This window comes from Apis laboriosa, unplaced genomic scaffold (assembly GCF_014066325.1).
Source record: "Apis laboriosa isolate Shangri-la unplaced genomic scaffold, ASM1406632v1 scaffold42_cov153, whole genome shotgun sequence".
Lineage (NCBI taxonomy): Eukaryota > Metazoa > Arthropoda > Insecta > Hymenoptera > Apidae > Apis > Apis laboriosa.
In genome coordinates, this window is record NW_025223257.1 from 857,642 (window position 1) to 875,047 (window position 17,406).

The 17,406-nt window shown below is 39.5% G+C and overlaps 2 protein-coding genes across 2 annotated transcripts; both read right to left on the reverse strand.

Moving 5' to 3' along the window:
- Positions 1-1,876: 1,876 nt before the first annotated feature.
- On the reverse strand, positions 1,877-4,561 carry LOC122716101 (pro-resilin). Its single transcript, XM_043938858.1, has 2 exons — positions 4,255-4,561; positions 1,877-3,702 (listed from the first exon to the last, which is right to left on the reverse strand). Exons 1-2 carry the CDS (start codon positions 4,513-4,515, stop codon positions 3,193-3,195), a joined length of 771 nt encoding a protein of 256 aa, XP_043794793.1. The 5' UTR covers positions 4,516-4,561; the 3' UTR covers positions 1,877-3,192.
- Positions 4,562-14,753: 10,192 nt separating this feature from the next.
- LOC122716190 lies at positions 14,754-17,093 on the reverse strand. Its single transcript, XM_043939046.1, has 4 exons — positions 16,379-17,093; positions 16,047-16,056; positions 15,025-15,509; positions 14,754-14,858 (listed from the first exon to the last, which is right to left on the reverse strand). The coding sequence occupies exons 1-3, from the start codon at positions 16,840-16,842 to the stop codon at positions 15,066-15,068; spliced, it is 918 nt and encodes a 305-aa protein (XP_043794981.1). The 5' UTR covers positions 16,843-17,093; the 3' UTR covers positions 14,754-14,858; positions 15,025-15,065.
- Positions 17,094-17,406: the final 313 nt, after the last annotated feature.

Sequence of the window (17,406 nt, forward strand, 5' to 3'; positions counted from 1 at the left end):
TTTTGAAAAAAAGAATCCTTGGGGCATGTAATCTCACCCTACAAGTTTGAACTGGAGCATGGATGGATCTCGTTGCGTGCGCGTTTTTCTTCCTTTCGCACGGCTTCTGCCTGGCAGGCACGTTTATGGATTATGTACAGCTCTTACAAAATTTCACGGAGAATCTCACAGTTCCTCTTCTTCTCTCCTTTCCCCTTTCTCGACCTCGCCATCCCTGGAAGAGGCGTCGCACTTTCCCTGGACTTCGTACGTGGTACGAAGAATACGTAAGTCTTTCTAGAATGGCTGAATCGAAATTGATATTTCGATTTTCTCATGGTTAGCGAAAAAATAATACTTTCTCGAATTCGAATATTTCTTTGTGAATTATAATAAAAAGACAATGGCGTCAAAATAGAGGGGATAATTTTGATCATTTAACAATGGCACATCATATCAAAACGTGCAACTGAAATTTTTTCTTGCGAGGAACCAGATGGCCGAGCATAAAAAACGACAGCTTAGTAACAAAGCTGATGTTTCGATTGCTACAAATCGCGAGGAAAGATTCTACGAGAGAATACATTAGATAGAAGCGATATCTTCTCTTTTCTTGTTCAACAATTTCCGCTCTTTCGATATTAATTTTTCATTGTCTATAATATCTTCCAAGCATCAAATATTTGCTTGATTTGATTTCTGAAAAGTGCATTACATTTCTTAATCTTGCGCAAAGCCTGCAAGATTAAGCGCGAAAAAATTAATAATGTAAAATAGAGAGAAACATCCTAGCGTAATGATTTAATTTAACTCTAATATAGGGTTTGCGATATATTCTTCATCATCATAGTGTGTTTAATTGCACTAGCCTCGCATTGTGAGATGCTGGTTGATTACTCAATTCTGCTTGCTCTGATTACTCAATTTCTAATTACTTGATTTACAACCAACTCGATCGAATCGAGATTACTTCGAACATAGTCAGAATTTTCTATACAAATATTATTATCGATTTGAATTATACTTTCAACTAGATGTATCTTAATAGATGCATCGTCCATTCCTCTCGTTACACGATATAAATCTCATAAGGCAGGGACGATGAGCTTCTCCAATGAAGGAAATTCTCATGAATTCTCAGCTGACTTAATAAATCTGTTACGTGTACCGATTGCATAAACAATGAAATCTAAACACACGTAAGCGATTTAATGCGGCGTATCACAACTCATTACTCATCCTTTAAACGTTTCCATTATAGTTGTATTCCATTATATTGAATCGCATGTATAAAAGTTTCCGGTAATTTTTGATAACGCATTTTCCATCGTACGGAATTTCCATCCGCAATGGAATTTTATTAATTTCGCTTTCGAGATACCGGTCGATTATTTTACTTCTCGAAAAATACATTTAATGACGTTAAATTGAGAGTACGTAAAATGTTGAAGAACTCGCGAGGCGAGTAGAATAGCGAGGCGAAACCACTTTCGAATCCCTGACCGGTGTCCAGACTTCTTCGGCCTGCTTTGCGAGCATCTGTTAAACGCTGGTCGTGAGAATTGACGTCATGTCCAGGTTGGAGAAGCTCGTGTGCCCCTCGGGAAGGGAGGAGGGGATGAACCGTTGGTTCTGATCGGTGCAGTGAAAGGAGAAAGGCGGCCGATGGACAAAAAGGAAAAGAAAAATTGATCGTGTTTAAAGGAGGAGGAATATTCACGTAGCTGCGGGCGAACACCCAGGGGTCACGAGTGGATCGGGACCTAGAATAAAGATCCAAGTCGTAAGATTCGAAAGAAGAGAAGAGAGATCGGTCGAAGGGAAAGAGAAATTAAGAATAAGGAAAGAACGACGAGAGCTGGAGAGAAGTACGCGAAGACGAAATTGAACACAGATGGTTGTTTCAACGGTGGCGATGTTTTTTTTTATTTTTTTCTACAAAAAAGCCTTTATACAAGTATAAAAAAATGCGTGGTTAAGGAGTAGCGTTTAAGACATATAAAAAATATAATGTATCTGTGTGTTTACGTGTATATTTGTGTCAGCGTCCGCTACGTTTCTCGATTTTCATTTTCTTCTAATCCCTTTTTTCTCTTTTTTCTTTTTTTTTTTTTTTTCTTTTTTTAATTGTTCAATACGTTAGGCATCATTGATCTTTCTTGGAATAACTGTTAGGCCAGATTCGATGACGTAGGCGTTCAGTTCCTCCTCGTACTCTTGGATGACGTAGCGTACGCTGTGGAAAGCGTGTAAATTGTATTTACAAGGCGCTTCTATGCGCCGATCACGGCTTCGACTTCGGCTCCGGCACCACGGCTATGTGCCATTTCGAAGTCATAACGAATGGTGGTACACATTGAATCTCTTTTGAGATCGTTTTCTATAGTAATTTGTTTCTCTTTTTTTTTCTTTTCTTTTCTCTCTTTTTTTTTCTTTTTTCTTTTTTTGCGACAGCTCGTTTTTATCACTTGGTACGTTAGATCCCTCGTGGATCCGACCGCGACGACGATGATTTTGGTACGATAAGAAAACGACACCCCGTCGACTCTCGGATCGTTAAATCTAGCAGCCGGTCGTTCGAACCGTTTCAAGTTCACTCCACGAGCCCTGACCCGTTGAAGCGACGACCTTTTATTCCTCAACGAGCCAAAGATCTGGAGCTTTCGTACCTTCCCTTTAGCACGCACGCCCGCGATTCCTTCGAGGATCGTGGCCCGTTGAAGCGACGACGATTTGATTTCAACGAAACAGGATCCTTTGGAATCCCTGCTCGATGTTACCTTGTACGTACTATCCTTTGTGATCTTATTTTCGTCCTTTTATTTCTCCCCCTTGAGAATCCTGACAACGTCGAACGACCACGATATTCGTGTTCGAAAATAGGATCTATCTTTCTATCTTCTAATATTCTTCTTAACGATTTATCCGTCTTACGACCATCTTCCGAGCGGAAGGTTCGTGGGGAAGAATCTCGTTTGGAAAAAATATCTTACTATCGATCGACTGTGTGGTAATCCTGGTTCTCCTTGATCGGCTCCTCAATCGTCTTCCTTCTCGCTTTCGTTGATGGAATATTTTCAGCTCGGAAGATAATCGCGGTGGTCGACGCGGTGTCTCCACTCGCTCTCTCCCTTTCGCTCCTTCTCTCTTTCTCTCTCTCTCTCTCACTCTCCCATCATCCAATCTGCATTTGTATAGTCCGATGATCCGCATTTAGTACGGTGCACCGTAGCTACCGCTTGGTCTGCTCGGTACTCCGTAGCTTCCGCTCGGGCCGCTTGGATAGCCGCCAGGCGCTTGGCTCACTTGGTTGAACTGGGCCACCTGGATGGCCTGCCTGATTCCATCGAGATCGATGCCTACCACGCGGGTCTGGTAACTCGGTACACCGTAGGATGAGCTTGGCACACCGTATTGGGAGGATGGGGCGCCATAGCTCGAGCTAGGAGCGTAACCACCGCCGATGCCTCCTCCGAATCCGCTGTTCTGCTCTTCCCTCAGCAGGATCTGACGGATCTGTTCGAGCAACGCGCCGTCGATGGATGCTCCCTCGCTAGTTTGATAGCCGGTGGACACGGAGGTATATCCACCCCCGCCGTGCAAGAAACCGCCACCGCCGCCGCCACCACCACCGAAGGAATAACCACCCCCTGATGGTCTGCTGTAGCTGTAGCCGGACGGTGGCTCCGCGAGGGCGAACCCTGCTAGACCGACTATCATACACTGGAAGAGAGAGAGAGAAAAAGAAAAGATATTACGATAAGTAAAAGGTTTGTGAAAAAGTGAAACGTAATCCCTGCGAGAAAGTAAGCGAGTAGTAAGTAGTCCGAAAAGCATTTGGATCCAAATGGTCGAGCGAAAGAAAATTCGAAACCGTTACGATCATCGAAGCGTGATCGGTAAGGAAAGAGAAGTCGCGCGATCGAGAGGGAAAGCAGCAACGCAAGATATCAAGGCATCTTTAACGTGGAAATTCGAATACGTGCTGCTATGGGATAAAGTAATCGATCGAGTACTGGGATAAAGGTATCGATAATCGTAAAAAGAAAAGATTATTAGAATTTCGGGTAATGGATAGATGGATTGACACGTTTGACGGAAATCGAGGACACCGATCACTTTTAAACTGAGGATCCCGCAGGTTTCACTTTTCGAAAAGATAATCTACACTTAGTCCATGCACACTCTCCACACTCGCTCTCTATCTCTCTTTCTCTCTTTCGCTTATTTTCTCTCCGACTCGGGATAATATTTAAGAGAATTTATCGTGCTTACCGCGATCAGAGGATTCATGTCGGCTTCTGCGATGCCGCTCTGTTCTGTGACTCTGTGCAAGGTAGACCAGGGTCCTTTATACTCCACGAGAAGCAGGGGGATACTTGAAGCCCCCACGTAGAAGAAGAGACGGGGGCCTCTCGAGTGAGAGTAATTCAGCTGTGAGACGATTCTCTCTTCCCCTCCCTCTCCGCGCCACCCCTCTGTCCTTTCAATTGTGTTCGTCTCTCTCTCTCTCTCTCTCTCCGACGAACGATACATCTAGCCTCATCCTCGTCCGATTCCTCGACCCTCTGCCTCCTGGAATAGCCGAATTTGGACGATCCAAACGGTTGCGAAACGTTCTTCTTCTCTGGCTCGTCACGATAGCCATCGTGGATCCCAACTTGCGTCCTAGACCTAGACTCTTGGTACACATACGGTGCCTCGAGTCATCGGATGATTTCACAAATCTCAAGTTTTAAGTCGATCGTTCTATTTTGGCCCGGTTCCTTTCTTCTTCGTAATTAAGCGTGGCGCAATAAGTTTTTCGAAGAAATTTCAACGAAATTGTTCAATTATTGGACAATTTTGATATTTCGTTGTTTTATTCTTTTTCTTTTTTTTTTTTTTTTTTTTCTCTCCCCTCCTCTTCGCTTCACGATAAACCTAGTTTGTAAATCTCGTTGCGAAAAGATTGTTTGTACGTTGTCGTCAAACTCGTGGCGTAATCGTCCAAGTTCTAATTCGAGATCGATCGATTCGTACGATGCGTGTTAAGTACGAATCGATGGTACCAAATCTTGTTAAAATTTCTATTTGTATTCTACTGATATCTTCATCGACTAGCCGTCTATTAGATTGAATAATAAACGATGCGTGCATTTCAAGGAATACAAATATTACTTATGCTTGAACAAATATAACTAAAGGAAAAGTTGTCGGATTCTCGAATAATAATTTTAATTTTCTTCCGTTTAAACGCAAATTTCTGCATGGATTCTGTATGAATTAATCGGATAAAATTTCCCTTTATTTCGTCGAAATATTCGTTTTTCCATAAGGAAAATTTCACTCGAATATCTCGTTCAATAATACGACTAACCAATTCAAGCCTCGGAACGGATATCTCATAACCAATTTCCGCGTATTCTCGTCGAACCCGTTTCGTTTTTAGAGCACAGGAAGCAGCGATATTTCATTTTCACTTTAAATCTGTTAAATAATCTATCGCTCTACTTTTACAACTTCGCGTCGTCAACGGTATTCGAACGAGCCAAAGACGCGATAAAAATATTTCAAAATTCGTTCGAGCGACGTCAATGAACCGTGATTCTACGAAACTCGTGAGATATCATTAACATCATTAACATCAGGAGACATTATTAATTCGCACGATTCTTTTTTTCTGCCTATTTTACGTAACGCGAGTAAGACGCGTGTCTCAGTTATCGAATGTATCCTCGAAGGCACCCGTTAGATCGTCCATTGCTGATCTCCAAGAGGAGAATATCGGGAAGAAAAGTAACTGTCGACCATCGTCCTCGTGTAAGTTCCTCGCGTTTCGAGCGTAACCTTTTTGCTGTTCGTTTTGCTGGTCAACAGGCGCTCACTGCAGATAAATCCGCAAACCTGCAAAGATGCACGCATGTTAAATGCAAAATAATGATCGGACGATTTCGAATACGGTTGTCCAACAACCATAGGTCCGTGCAAAAGTGATGGTGGTCACGAAACGAATGGGAAAACGCTTTCTTCGTCGTAGAATTTAATTATGCGGCTCGTGAACTCTCGACCCACTTCTTGATACGATCCGATCCGATGTTCCTGTCATCCTTCGCCTCTTCCTTCGCCTGTGTTCACCGAGTTCGCGCCATTTCCGGTGCGTCCTTCGCTCGCGCGCACTCCACTCGTGGTTACGTTAGTTTTTTCGTTGTAAGAGAACGTTCGATTGTAACGAGAGTATGATTCGTTTTTCAGTTGGAAAAGCAACTGTGTACATGCATTTCGTAAATCTTACGTATCGATAAAGGATAAATTATCGACGAGGAAAACAGGAAATTGGACGTTTTCTTGTTCCTCTTGTCGATTTTTTAATTCGTAATAAGGGAAATCGTATCGGGTAAAATTGCAGTTACGAAACATATATATATATCCACACACACTATACACACACTATATGTATATGTATCTGAGTTAAGATGCTGTTTCTTCGAGAAAAAAATACCATCGATCAAGCCTCTTGCGTGGATAATTTAATTTAAATCCACACAGAGTTATCTTCGTGTTTATTTATTTCTTTCTTTTTTTTTTTTTTTATTCGGTTCATATTTCATCTGAAATTTTTCTGATAAAACATTCCTCGCGGTGTCCCTCGTGGCTCGTTATTTCATCTTTATTAAACGGCCGGGTAATAGGCATCGGTGTACGTACCGAGATTGGAATGAAGGTTTCGATATTCGAATGGTGGACATGAAATCTGAACGATAAAGAACGATAAATACCTTGTTGTAATGTATTTACTATGTATCTTGCACGGCAATTTATCCCGTATATATTTTAAACGAATTGTACGAGAGAAAGCCAAAGCTGCGGAGGTGGATCGAATATCCCCCGTTCCCTTGCATTTCGTTACAAAACTATATACGAATCGATCGTACGACTTTATCTTGGACGGGAATACCCTTCGAATTGCATTCTTCTTCGTAATTATACCTTTCCTCGAATCATCGATTACTCGTATCGTGAGCGTGAAATTGGTTAAACATTTTTCAAACCGGAGGAGGAGGGGGAGACATGCACGCGCGCGCACACACACATTCCTCTTTCTCCGTGTTCGAAAAGGAAAAGTGAGGAGACGTTGACCTACTTCTCGGAATGATACAAGCGGTGAGATATATATCGTATCGAAGCAAGGGTATCGAAGAACCGGGTCGAGGATTAAAGAGAGGATTAGTTGGACGGCGGCGCTCGTGCAAAAATTTCGATTTCCTCGATGGCCTGCCGCGATCCATCCCGTTGCTCGCCGATCTCGATGACTCGTATAATATTCTCGAGCCCTCGAGTCACGTCTCCTGCTGCATCCGAGTTTCTCGGATATTAATGTTGCAGGGTCGCAGAACGAAAGAAGGGGAATCCGTGTGGAGCCTGGGGCTTGACTTTCGCTCGTCCGTTACAGCTTCTCTCGAGATCGGTCCTCTTCCTCCTCGACGTTGTTTAGTCCGTTACGTTTTTATTCCCATCCCCGATGGATCGGCCTGATCACAATCGAATCGTTCCGAATCGAATTGCTTTAAAAGAGAAAAGAACCCGTTTGTCGACAGCGTGTTTTATGGGCTTGCAGAGTTTCATCCGGAGGATCGGTTTCACGGTTATCCAACTTTTATGGGATGCATCCTGCGCGCGAACTTTCTTCGCAGTTGCGAATAGATAAAAGCTATCCCAGGGGTAATTAAGAATTTCCGATGATTTTTATTAATTGTTTATTCAAACGATTAACAAGTATCTCTTTGATACCGATATCGTCGTAACTTTCACGGTATCTTTTTCTTTTTCTTTTTTTTTTTTTTTTTTTTTGGATGAAATTTACATTACAAAAATATCCTAAATATCGAACGGAGAAAAGAAAGTATTTATTATATATACCTTTTGGCTTTTGGCCTTGGTCTTCGATTAACCTGAAAAAAATCATATAAATTTTGTCGACTTATATAAAGCAGATTTTTTTTTCGATTACCCAAGCGAGCGAAAGAATTTCGTACATTTTCTCGAAGTTTTTTCGAAGAGGAATAGAAACTTGTGCGCTTCGGTGTCTGCGGCTCGATACTTCCTCGACTTTATCTTGAGAATGATCGTATGATCGAGGAGGACGCAATGGGAATCCCGCGAAAAAAAGTCTAACATCGTAACGAAATCGCGTGTAATCACCGTGAGGTGAAAGGCTGAATTCGAAGTGAAAGGTGAAGGGAAAATTATTTTTATATTTATGGTACTTTATGGTACTTTACTCGAGAAAATTTGGTACTTGTTGAGAAGGCGACGACGATTGTCGGTGGTGTTATTTCTAATCAGATTCGAGGAGGCGATTCGACTTATCGTGGAATCGTTGGTAACAGGTTTGCATAGTAATAATGGGTATAAACTGAGCAAACAATGGCGGGAACGTCGGTGGAATACTTGACACATTAGCATGCTAATAAGAATATTTGAGTCACGTAAATATTTGTCGCGCATCGATTCAATTATATTTCACTTTGGTGAAACGAATAATTGAAAATAGGCGTTTTTTAACCATGCTTTGGAAATTTCCAATGATTCATAATAAATATATTTCACTAGATTTCTTGCGCCATTTACGTGATAAATCGAATACAGTTTTTGTCGCCACTTGGATTAAATTAAGACGGATTGGGGACAATTTTTCTTTTTCTCTTTCTTTCTTTCTTTCTTTCCCCCTTTTTTTCCATGGTAAAGAAACAAATTTTAGAGATGATGATCCGACGATCATTGCGTTAGCTGCTGTGAAAGAATGATCCGTGGTAACTCGTTAGCGATGTGCAGGTAACTGAGGCAGGCGGTACGATTACGCAAAATTGCTTACGGGAAACGGAGTAAGCCTGCGTTTAATCGTTGCACAAGAAAGGATGCTTCCCTTCCCTTCCCAACTAAACCGTGCCCATCAATATCAAATCGTGTGTCAAAACGTTTATTTATATATACTCTCTTGACTACATCATTAATCGAAAAGAGTGGAGTTGGAAAAATTCGAAACTTATTTAAAATACTCCCGTATGAAAGTTTGGTAGCTCGTTTCACCTGCAGCATCAGAGGGAGTCCGGTGATGAAAGTGGCCGTACAGTGGACGAATTTGATTCGTTCTAAGGTAATCGGGTACGGTGAAACCCGGCAAGGATATAAAATGACCTCATCGTTGGAAGAAATTGGTATACGAGCGGGCAGGTAGCGTGGTATTGTGAGAGCCAGGGCCCGGCTAAACTCGCAACATCGTTAATGAGAAGTGTTCTTCGCGTATCTCGCCCGTTACATCGTTGCGATGCTTATCGAAATAAGAACGAAAGAAGTTGATTGCGGAGGCTCGGAAGCAACGGAAGGCCAAACGGTACGGCATATATTCTCGACAATAAGAAAAAAAAAAAAAAAAAAAAAAAAAAAAAAAAACGATAAATACAATTTTTATCCTCGTTGAAACAGCGTATGAAAGATACGTGTGTAATAACGCGACAAAAGGAGTTAATCCTTCGTCAGTTTATTTGCATATGAATGTATCGTCGGGATTTATTTCGCGTCGGTTGAGTCGTAATTAATAACTTCCGGACCGATTTTCATTCATAAATTATAAAAATTTCTCTCCTCGCTAATCGATGCTGTGTCGAAATCCCGAATGATTTGTATCGAATCTTATACAATGGTGATTGTGCTCGTTCAATATATATATATATATAAAAATTACAGTATCGCACAATGATATCCATCCGGCAAAGGCCGGTAATACCGTGGCCAAACGTCCTAGAAGAGCGTCACGAACATCTTCCCATGTACGTAATTATCACCGTGGTATGTGAAAACTGGAGAAACTCTTCCGGTTGGTTTATACCGGTCGAGGCAGGTCGGAATAGAACGCGAACCCATCTAATTTTTCAGCACCCATCGCATCGCCGTTTAATAACATCCGTACCAGATCTTGCCAGAGGTATTCTCCTCTTCTCTCTCTCTCTTTCTTTTTTTCTTTTTTTTTTTAATCATTTGATTAGAGAAGAGAATGGCGGCAATTACCCGAGCTACTTTCCTCGAAGCAAAGTTTCCTCAATTTTGTTACTTAAACAGGCTTGAAAAATTATCCTCTTATATAATGTTTAATTGATACTTTTTTTTTTTTGAAGTAATTTAGAATCGTAATTAAGAGGAGGAATTAAAAAGAAACGAAGAAGAACACTCTTGAAAGTATTCTTTCGTTCTTTAGAAAACGGTTAAAGACTATAAATAATAGATTTTTATCATCGATGATTAAAAGATCGATCGAAATGATGGATAACGATAATCGAATTCGATGTTTCTCAAGAAATATAATACTATTATTTCTGTTAAAATCAATAAATTTCGTCATATTTTAAATCTTATCGTGGCACCAAATATAAAATTATAATTGTAAATTTGCCTTTTAAGAAGGAAAGAGAGAGGTGTTACTAATTAACTTATTCGAGAAATTTATTCAAGAATTTCATTCCTCCGCTTTTACTACAGCCTTTATAACGCTCGATCGTTGGATTGTGCGATACCGTTAATTTCACGAGATTTTTGACACTGTTTCGCGAATTTAAGAAATTCATTATTGTCCCTGCTACGCGGCTCAAGGTGTTTAAACACGTAGGGGGAATTTGTTGTTTCGCTCCTTTCGCTTCTTTCTAATCAGCTTGGCACCGTTTTAATCTCGCCGCTTTCCTTTCCGGCTCAAAATGCTTATTTGGCACGGCGTAACGTCCATTAAAATGCCTCCTTTGCCATCTTTCATGCCCGCTATACATACTTTTACCACCTTCGCGTCACGTCATTTGCACACGCTTAATTTATCTCTTACTTCTTTCTTTCTTTACGTAAACGTTAAATCTCGTAACCACGCGTGATCAACCATTCGACTCGATAAACGATTGTCAATTATCCGGATTAATCCGGAGGAAGAGCGAAGAAGGAATAATTGTCGCTCGTAAGTAACAGCAGATACGAGGTAAGAAAGCGATCTTTGAGAAACGTAACGATCATGGAGAATGAATGCAATTATCAGAGGGGGGTCGCTCTTTATCGGGCCGCTTTCTTCGTAAAAGGCATGGAGTGGCGACCTTTGCAGAGGTCGCTTAAACGACGCTCGAGTTTCACCAGCACGCTCATCCCACGCGTTTGCCTCACCGAACCTCGTTTACACCGAGATCGATCCTCGCGCACTTCCTTCTTCCTGTGAAGGAAGGGGGCAGATCACGACGAGAAACCCGCTCGCTCGACCCCGTGTGTTCCGTGCGAAACGTCGAAAATTGTCGGGTACACGAGGAAATACGAGAGGTGATCCGCGCTGGTAATCAATCGGGATACACGATGCAATTTGGGATAACCGTTTGATACCGAAGAGAGAGAGAGAGAGAGAGAGAGAGGTATATTCGTGATCTTCGCGTGTCTTCTTCACGAGAGGAAAAGGTAGCGCTCGATTCCCCTGTCGATGTATTAGAGTGTGTATGATCGGTGAGGATGGTTTCCCGCTAGTCGAATGGTGGATCGTTTCACGTAATGGTTTATACTCTCGCGCAAATCGCGTAGAAAGTTGTGATAAGGAAAGAAGTGGTGAAATTGAAGAAAAGGTGTCGCCGGAGGTTTCTGTGCCGTCTAAGATTCGTTTCAGAGACGCCTTCAAGGCGTCTCTCTCTGCTTTATGAACGAATACGTGTCATTCAAGAATGTCTCGCGTTAAATTGCAACAAAAACCTTGTTAATATTCATCAAACGTTATTCCGTTATTCAACCGTAATTCAACGGGGAAATGTGACACGTGCACTAGGTTTATCGCATATATCGCATCTGATACAAACACAGCCACGTATGATTTATCGCGCCGCGATTATGCACAGTTCTTACATAGTAGGCGAGGATCGTAGATTTTCAATTTTTCACATCTTTTATCAGCAACTAACTAACCTATTAATAAATTAAATCGTCGACAACTTTTAATAACCATTATTTCTATGCACAATCGTTATCGATAATTTTCAAGCTATCGACGTGTTATGTAAGTTTTATTATGGGATTCCAATGCGATCACGTCGTACAATAATAATAAATATATCGAACTTATTAGCTTCCTATTCCTCCACAAGAGATACGTTAATCCCTCGCGAATAGAATACGTAGATAGATTTTTTTAGGAATTGATTGAGAGAAACGATCGAAAGAAAAGGTAGCCGACCATACGATAGATAATTACTGTTGAGAGATTCTAATCCCGAATGGGGATTATCCGGGATCGATAAATCCAAATCGTGCACGGACGTGGATCGATAGAAGAAGACTAGCGCGCGCAAAAAAAAAAAAAAAAAAAGAAGCATCGATGACCCGGGTCGCTCTCACGCGTTGTGTCTCAGCTGTTCACTTCCGCTAGTGAAAGGTGCATGCACACTCACCTGGTCGTCTATGGTAAAATGCGCTTACGTACACCTACGTGCATCCTTGGTGTGCGCATCTGACTAGCCAAGTACACCTCTTCTGTCAGTAACCGGCGATGTTTGCCTGGAAAGGTAGTCTTAGATCGACGCATCACTCTGATTGAAATTCTAACGGGTGTCCCGCGGGAAAAACGATCAGATTTCTACGCGCGTGTTTAACTCGAAAGGCGAAATCAATTTCGTTCGTCGTATCGCATTCGTTTAAAACTATTATTTCGCCGTTTCAATCCATTCTCACGATTGAATTTACATTCAATCTTTTCCTATGGGAAAGAATTCTATTATTAATAATAATAATAATAATAATAAAAAAAGATTGAAAGAAATATCCAAGAAAAACGAACTTTCGATCGAGATTTTGGAAATTTTTTTGGAAGAACTTTGAATTAAATTAAAGCTGTAATTTTCTTAACAACGTGTCTATAAATTTGTTGCGTAATCATTTGTATCTATGGATGTGGATTTTCCCAGGTGTATCTCGCAAACGCTCAATAGGAATAGGAGAGGCGACGATCGATTTTAAGGAGAAAAAGAGAAATGCGGAAAGACGAATGTTCGTTCAAGAGAGACTGTTCTTTCGCGGGTACATAGTATTTCTTTCTTTTCTTTCCTTCTTTTTTTTTTTTTTTTTTTTTTTTTTTTTTTTTTTTTTNTTTTTTTTTTTTTTTTTTTTATATATATCTTCTTTTTATTATGAAAACGTGTTAACTCGCGTATCGATAACCAACGTGTACTTGACATTTTGACGAGTGTCAATTACGCAATCATTTTGATGGCTCATAACCTCGGTGATTATGGCTTCAATGACATCCTATCTGAAACCCTGTCCATTTTCAGCGAACTTCATCCTTGACAAACGCGAACTTCCAACCGATATCTTACTCGAATTCTCTCAAGTTCGGTAATTTATATATATATTTTTTTTTTTTTTTTTTTTTTGCACTTTGACCCGCCTACGTGACTTTCGAGTAGAGTTGGCCCGTTATCGAGACGTTTGGCCTGCAGTCTGATATCGCTTGAAATGAAAATCATTCTTTTTGAAAGAGCGTACATCGCGATACTTTCCCCGAGCATAAAAATGAAATCGGGAAGAAGATTGCTCAGTCTTGTCACGATACGTTTTGTAATTCTAATAGCCGGAATTTCTAAACCATTTTATTTCGACTGATTCGGTCTGCCAAGTGGAGCGGCTTGTTTAAAGATGATGCCGATTTCTTGCATCATTTTATTGGCCTAATTCCAGTCGATTTGTATTCATATTTGGGAAACATCCTTTCGTCTGCTTGTGTAACTTTTTTACACACCTTCGTAGAGTGAATACCAAAAGTACCAATCTCTTGATTTTTTATCCAATTGATAGAGACCATCCATACGAGCACGATAATGATTACTGCGTTTGATGTTGTAGAATCTTATATAATTTCACTTGATAAATCCATCAACACGTTTGTGGAAATTCTCATTGCATTATCTGATTATGTCGGTTTCCGAGAAACGTATTACGATAAAAATATTCCAGACAGCAATAATAATTTTTCTCGTTTCGATAGATAAAACGATATTTTATAAAAATATAAACGATAATCTCACACACTGTTTAGTTGTAATTAAGAAACTATCGTAATAATTAAGAAATAATTGACACTTAATCTATTTTATATATTATTTAGATAAATTAACGTTTAAGTTACGAACATAAAATCATATATTTCATACATAATAATTTTTACAGAATCATATGTGGAAATAGATGATATATAAAAATAGACGTATCGATACGTGATTTTTAAGGCGTTATCAATGCTACGTCTAATAAATCATAGATATATTATATCACTATTACGTAGTGTAATATATACTTCTTTTTCTCATTTATAAACATTCAAATATTATTTTTAAATTATTTCATTGAATAACAATGAATAACGTGTAAGAATAACAATATTAATCGAACGATCTCATCGCAGTACCTTAAAATGGATTGAATAAAAATAGCAGAATGAGTAAGAAAATTTTAAATGAAAATAAATAATTCGTTGATAAATAACATCTTATCTCTGTACATGTAATTTTATCGAGGATCAATATGATTTCCGGAGCAAACAAAATTGTATTTTGTATATTAAAATCAACAAGATCGGTGAAAAAGAAAAAGAGTGGAAGACTAATAGAGAATTTCTTTTTTTTTTTTTTTTTTCCAATATCGAATAAAACAGGTAATGATTCACTTGTAATCAGGATTATTATCATTAAAAGTAATAGGTTTTAAAAATCAAAATTACGTAAACGATTTTTTTCTTCGAGAAAAAACACAATGAAATTTCGTAGAATCGTTATACGAAAAGTCAAGCGAGATCCAATGTTTAATTACTAATTATTTTACCATGTTTTTGGAAAATCCATCTGAAAATGTAATATATCATTTTAATTAAGATACTTTATAATTTTCCCTTCTTAAATTAAAAAAATTTTTCTTTCTTAAAAAAAAAAAAAAAAAAAAGAAAGAAAAATAAATCTAGACTAAGAGAAATTTCTCCAAAATTTGTTTCGCAAAAATATTTCTATTTACCTCGTTTTACGGTACTGGCTTCGATAAAGGTATGCTCGTCATCATCGTGAGCATTTCTGTATATTTGGCAAAGGCTTTTTTTTGCAATTCTTCACCCAACCATCCCACGCCTTGAACCCTTCCAAACTTTGAATCTTCTTAGCGCAAACGATATCGTCTCTGATATCGTCATTCGCGAAATCCTCGCAACGTTTTCTGCAAATGCCTCCACTATGTCCCCTGGAACACCATTTGGCGCTGTTAATTTGGAAAATCCCGTAACTGTAGCTGGAGGCCGTCTTCGGCCCGGTTATCAAATTCGTGTTCAATCCACTCTCGTTCTGCATCAAACAGATCCAACTGCTGATATCGCTCCTTGAGATTCTAGCTTGTTGGAGCTGTTGCACGATTTCGCATTCCGTCAGAATTTTGGCTATAACCTGGCTGTCGATCAGAACGACGAGGAACAGCGATATCAGCCACGGTTTCATCTTCTTCGTTTGTTCCTCGACGCCGATCCGTTATCGATCTATAATAAGATCGAACGATATTTCGACGCGAAACACTATCGCGTGCTACCGTATGCACCGTGACGAGGATTCGTCTTAAGTGATAGACACGACGTTGCCTCGCTTGTTATGTTATACTCGATCGAACTATGTATGCAATCGCATCGCAATTGCACGATAAATTGTAATTTTCTAATTGTCGTCCTCTCAAACGGAACGAAACGAAACGTTCGACAATGAATGCCTTTGTTCTTCTACACATTTTTATTTTCGCCATTCGTTATTCCTCGGTGAATACGTTTAATTAACTTGAAATTGATTTGAATTGTACCTTTTCAACACGTTCAAGACAGAATTATCCATCGGTAAGGGGCATGTAATATTTTTATGTTCGTCTATACGACTTGTTAGATTAGTTATTGCCCTCTAAAGTCTTTCAAACTGACACGAGAGGTTAATTATTCAAGATAATATTAGCTTCGAAAGTATCTAATCGTTGAGCTATAACAAACATCGATAGATAGTTTCGCGAACTTTGTTGTCGCTATGAACATTTTAATATTATCATAAAAATGATATTAAGAAGAGTCGATAAGACTCTTGAGTAACCAGTGAAATTGTAAACATTCAACATTGATTTCGTAAAAGAGGCGGTAATATTTTAAGTTTACAAGAAATGGGAAAATAATAGATATGTAAAACGCATTATATTTTCATTTGTATTGAACAATTGATTATCGAATAATGGCGGTATATACCAATACGAACAATCATCTTACATCATAGTGTTTACATTCGATAATAACGATACTCGATAATTCGATACTTGATCGACAACAACTACACAACGACACGAGTCTTATTGCGTCAAATCCCATAATATTTCCAGCCATCGTTTTCGTCGTTTGCAATTTCCAATATTCGGCAATGGCTTGTTTTTGCATTTCTTCATCCAACCATCCCACGCTTTGAACCCTTCCATAGCCTGAATCTTCTTGGCGCATTCGATATCGTCTCTGATATCGTCGTCCGCGAAATCTTCGCAACGTTTGTTACATTTTCCTCCACTGTGCCCCCTGGAGCACCATTTCGCGCTGTTGATCTGGAAGATTCCGAAACTGTAGCTCGAGGCTGTTTTTGGACCAGTGATCAACCGTGTGTTCATTCCGCTCTCGCTCTGCATCAAGCAGACCCAGTTGCTGATATAGGTTCTCGGGATTTGAGCTTTTTGAAGCTCTTGCACAGCTTCGCATTGAGTCAGAATCCTCGCCTCCACGTGGTTGTCGACCAGAACAGCCAGAACGGACAGAATTAAGAACAGTTTGATCATCTTTCCTTTCCTTTGAGATTAATCGTTATTATTGATCGAACCAGGCTCGAATGATGTTCCAACTTTATCTCATGCAATTGTACCGTAATAAAGATTCGCACTTAAATATCACGCGACTTACTTCGCCGTTTGTGTCATACTGTGTGTCGTACAAACGATGCACGACGTCATTGAGCTTGACTGATAAATTATAATTTCCTAGGCACTGCGTGGCCGGAAATAATGTCTGTTGTCTTGTGTCTTTGTTCTTTTATAGGTAATTTGGCGCCACTCGTCTTCGAGACAGGTTGACTCGATAAATTTCCAATCAATTTTGATCTTTTTCTTGATGATAAATTGGTTTTTTACTCGTTACTTGTTTTAAAACTTTTTTTATGACAGTGACTGAGAAGTGCTGATAAGATTGAACATGGATTACGAATAATTGTTGTTTTTTGTAATATTCGACCTTCTAATTTCTGTTTCTATAATTAACTAATTTGCAGAAATTTAAGGAAATAATGCCTATAATTTTTTATAGCTTTATTAGTAGAAATTGCAAACGAGTTATATATGTATATAGAA

What these genes read in the sequence shown, in the direction of transcription:
- LOC122716101 (XM_043938858.1), bottom strand. Translation starts at nt 4,515, where the DNA reads ATGTATCGTTCGTCGGAGAGAGAGAGAGAGAGAGAGACGAACACAATT. An exon ending in ACATGAATCCTCTGATCGCG is followed by an intron (nt 3,703 to 4,254) that starts GTAAGCACGATA and finishes TCTCTCTTCCAG; the next exon opens with TGTATGATAGTCGGTCTAGC.
- LOC122716190 (XM_043939046.1), bottom strand. Translation starts at nt 16,842, where the DNA reads ATGATCAAACTGTTCTTAATTCTGTCCGTTCTGGCTGTTCTGGTCGAC.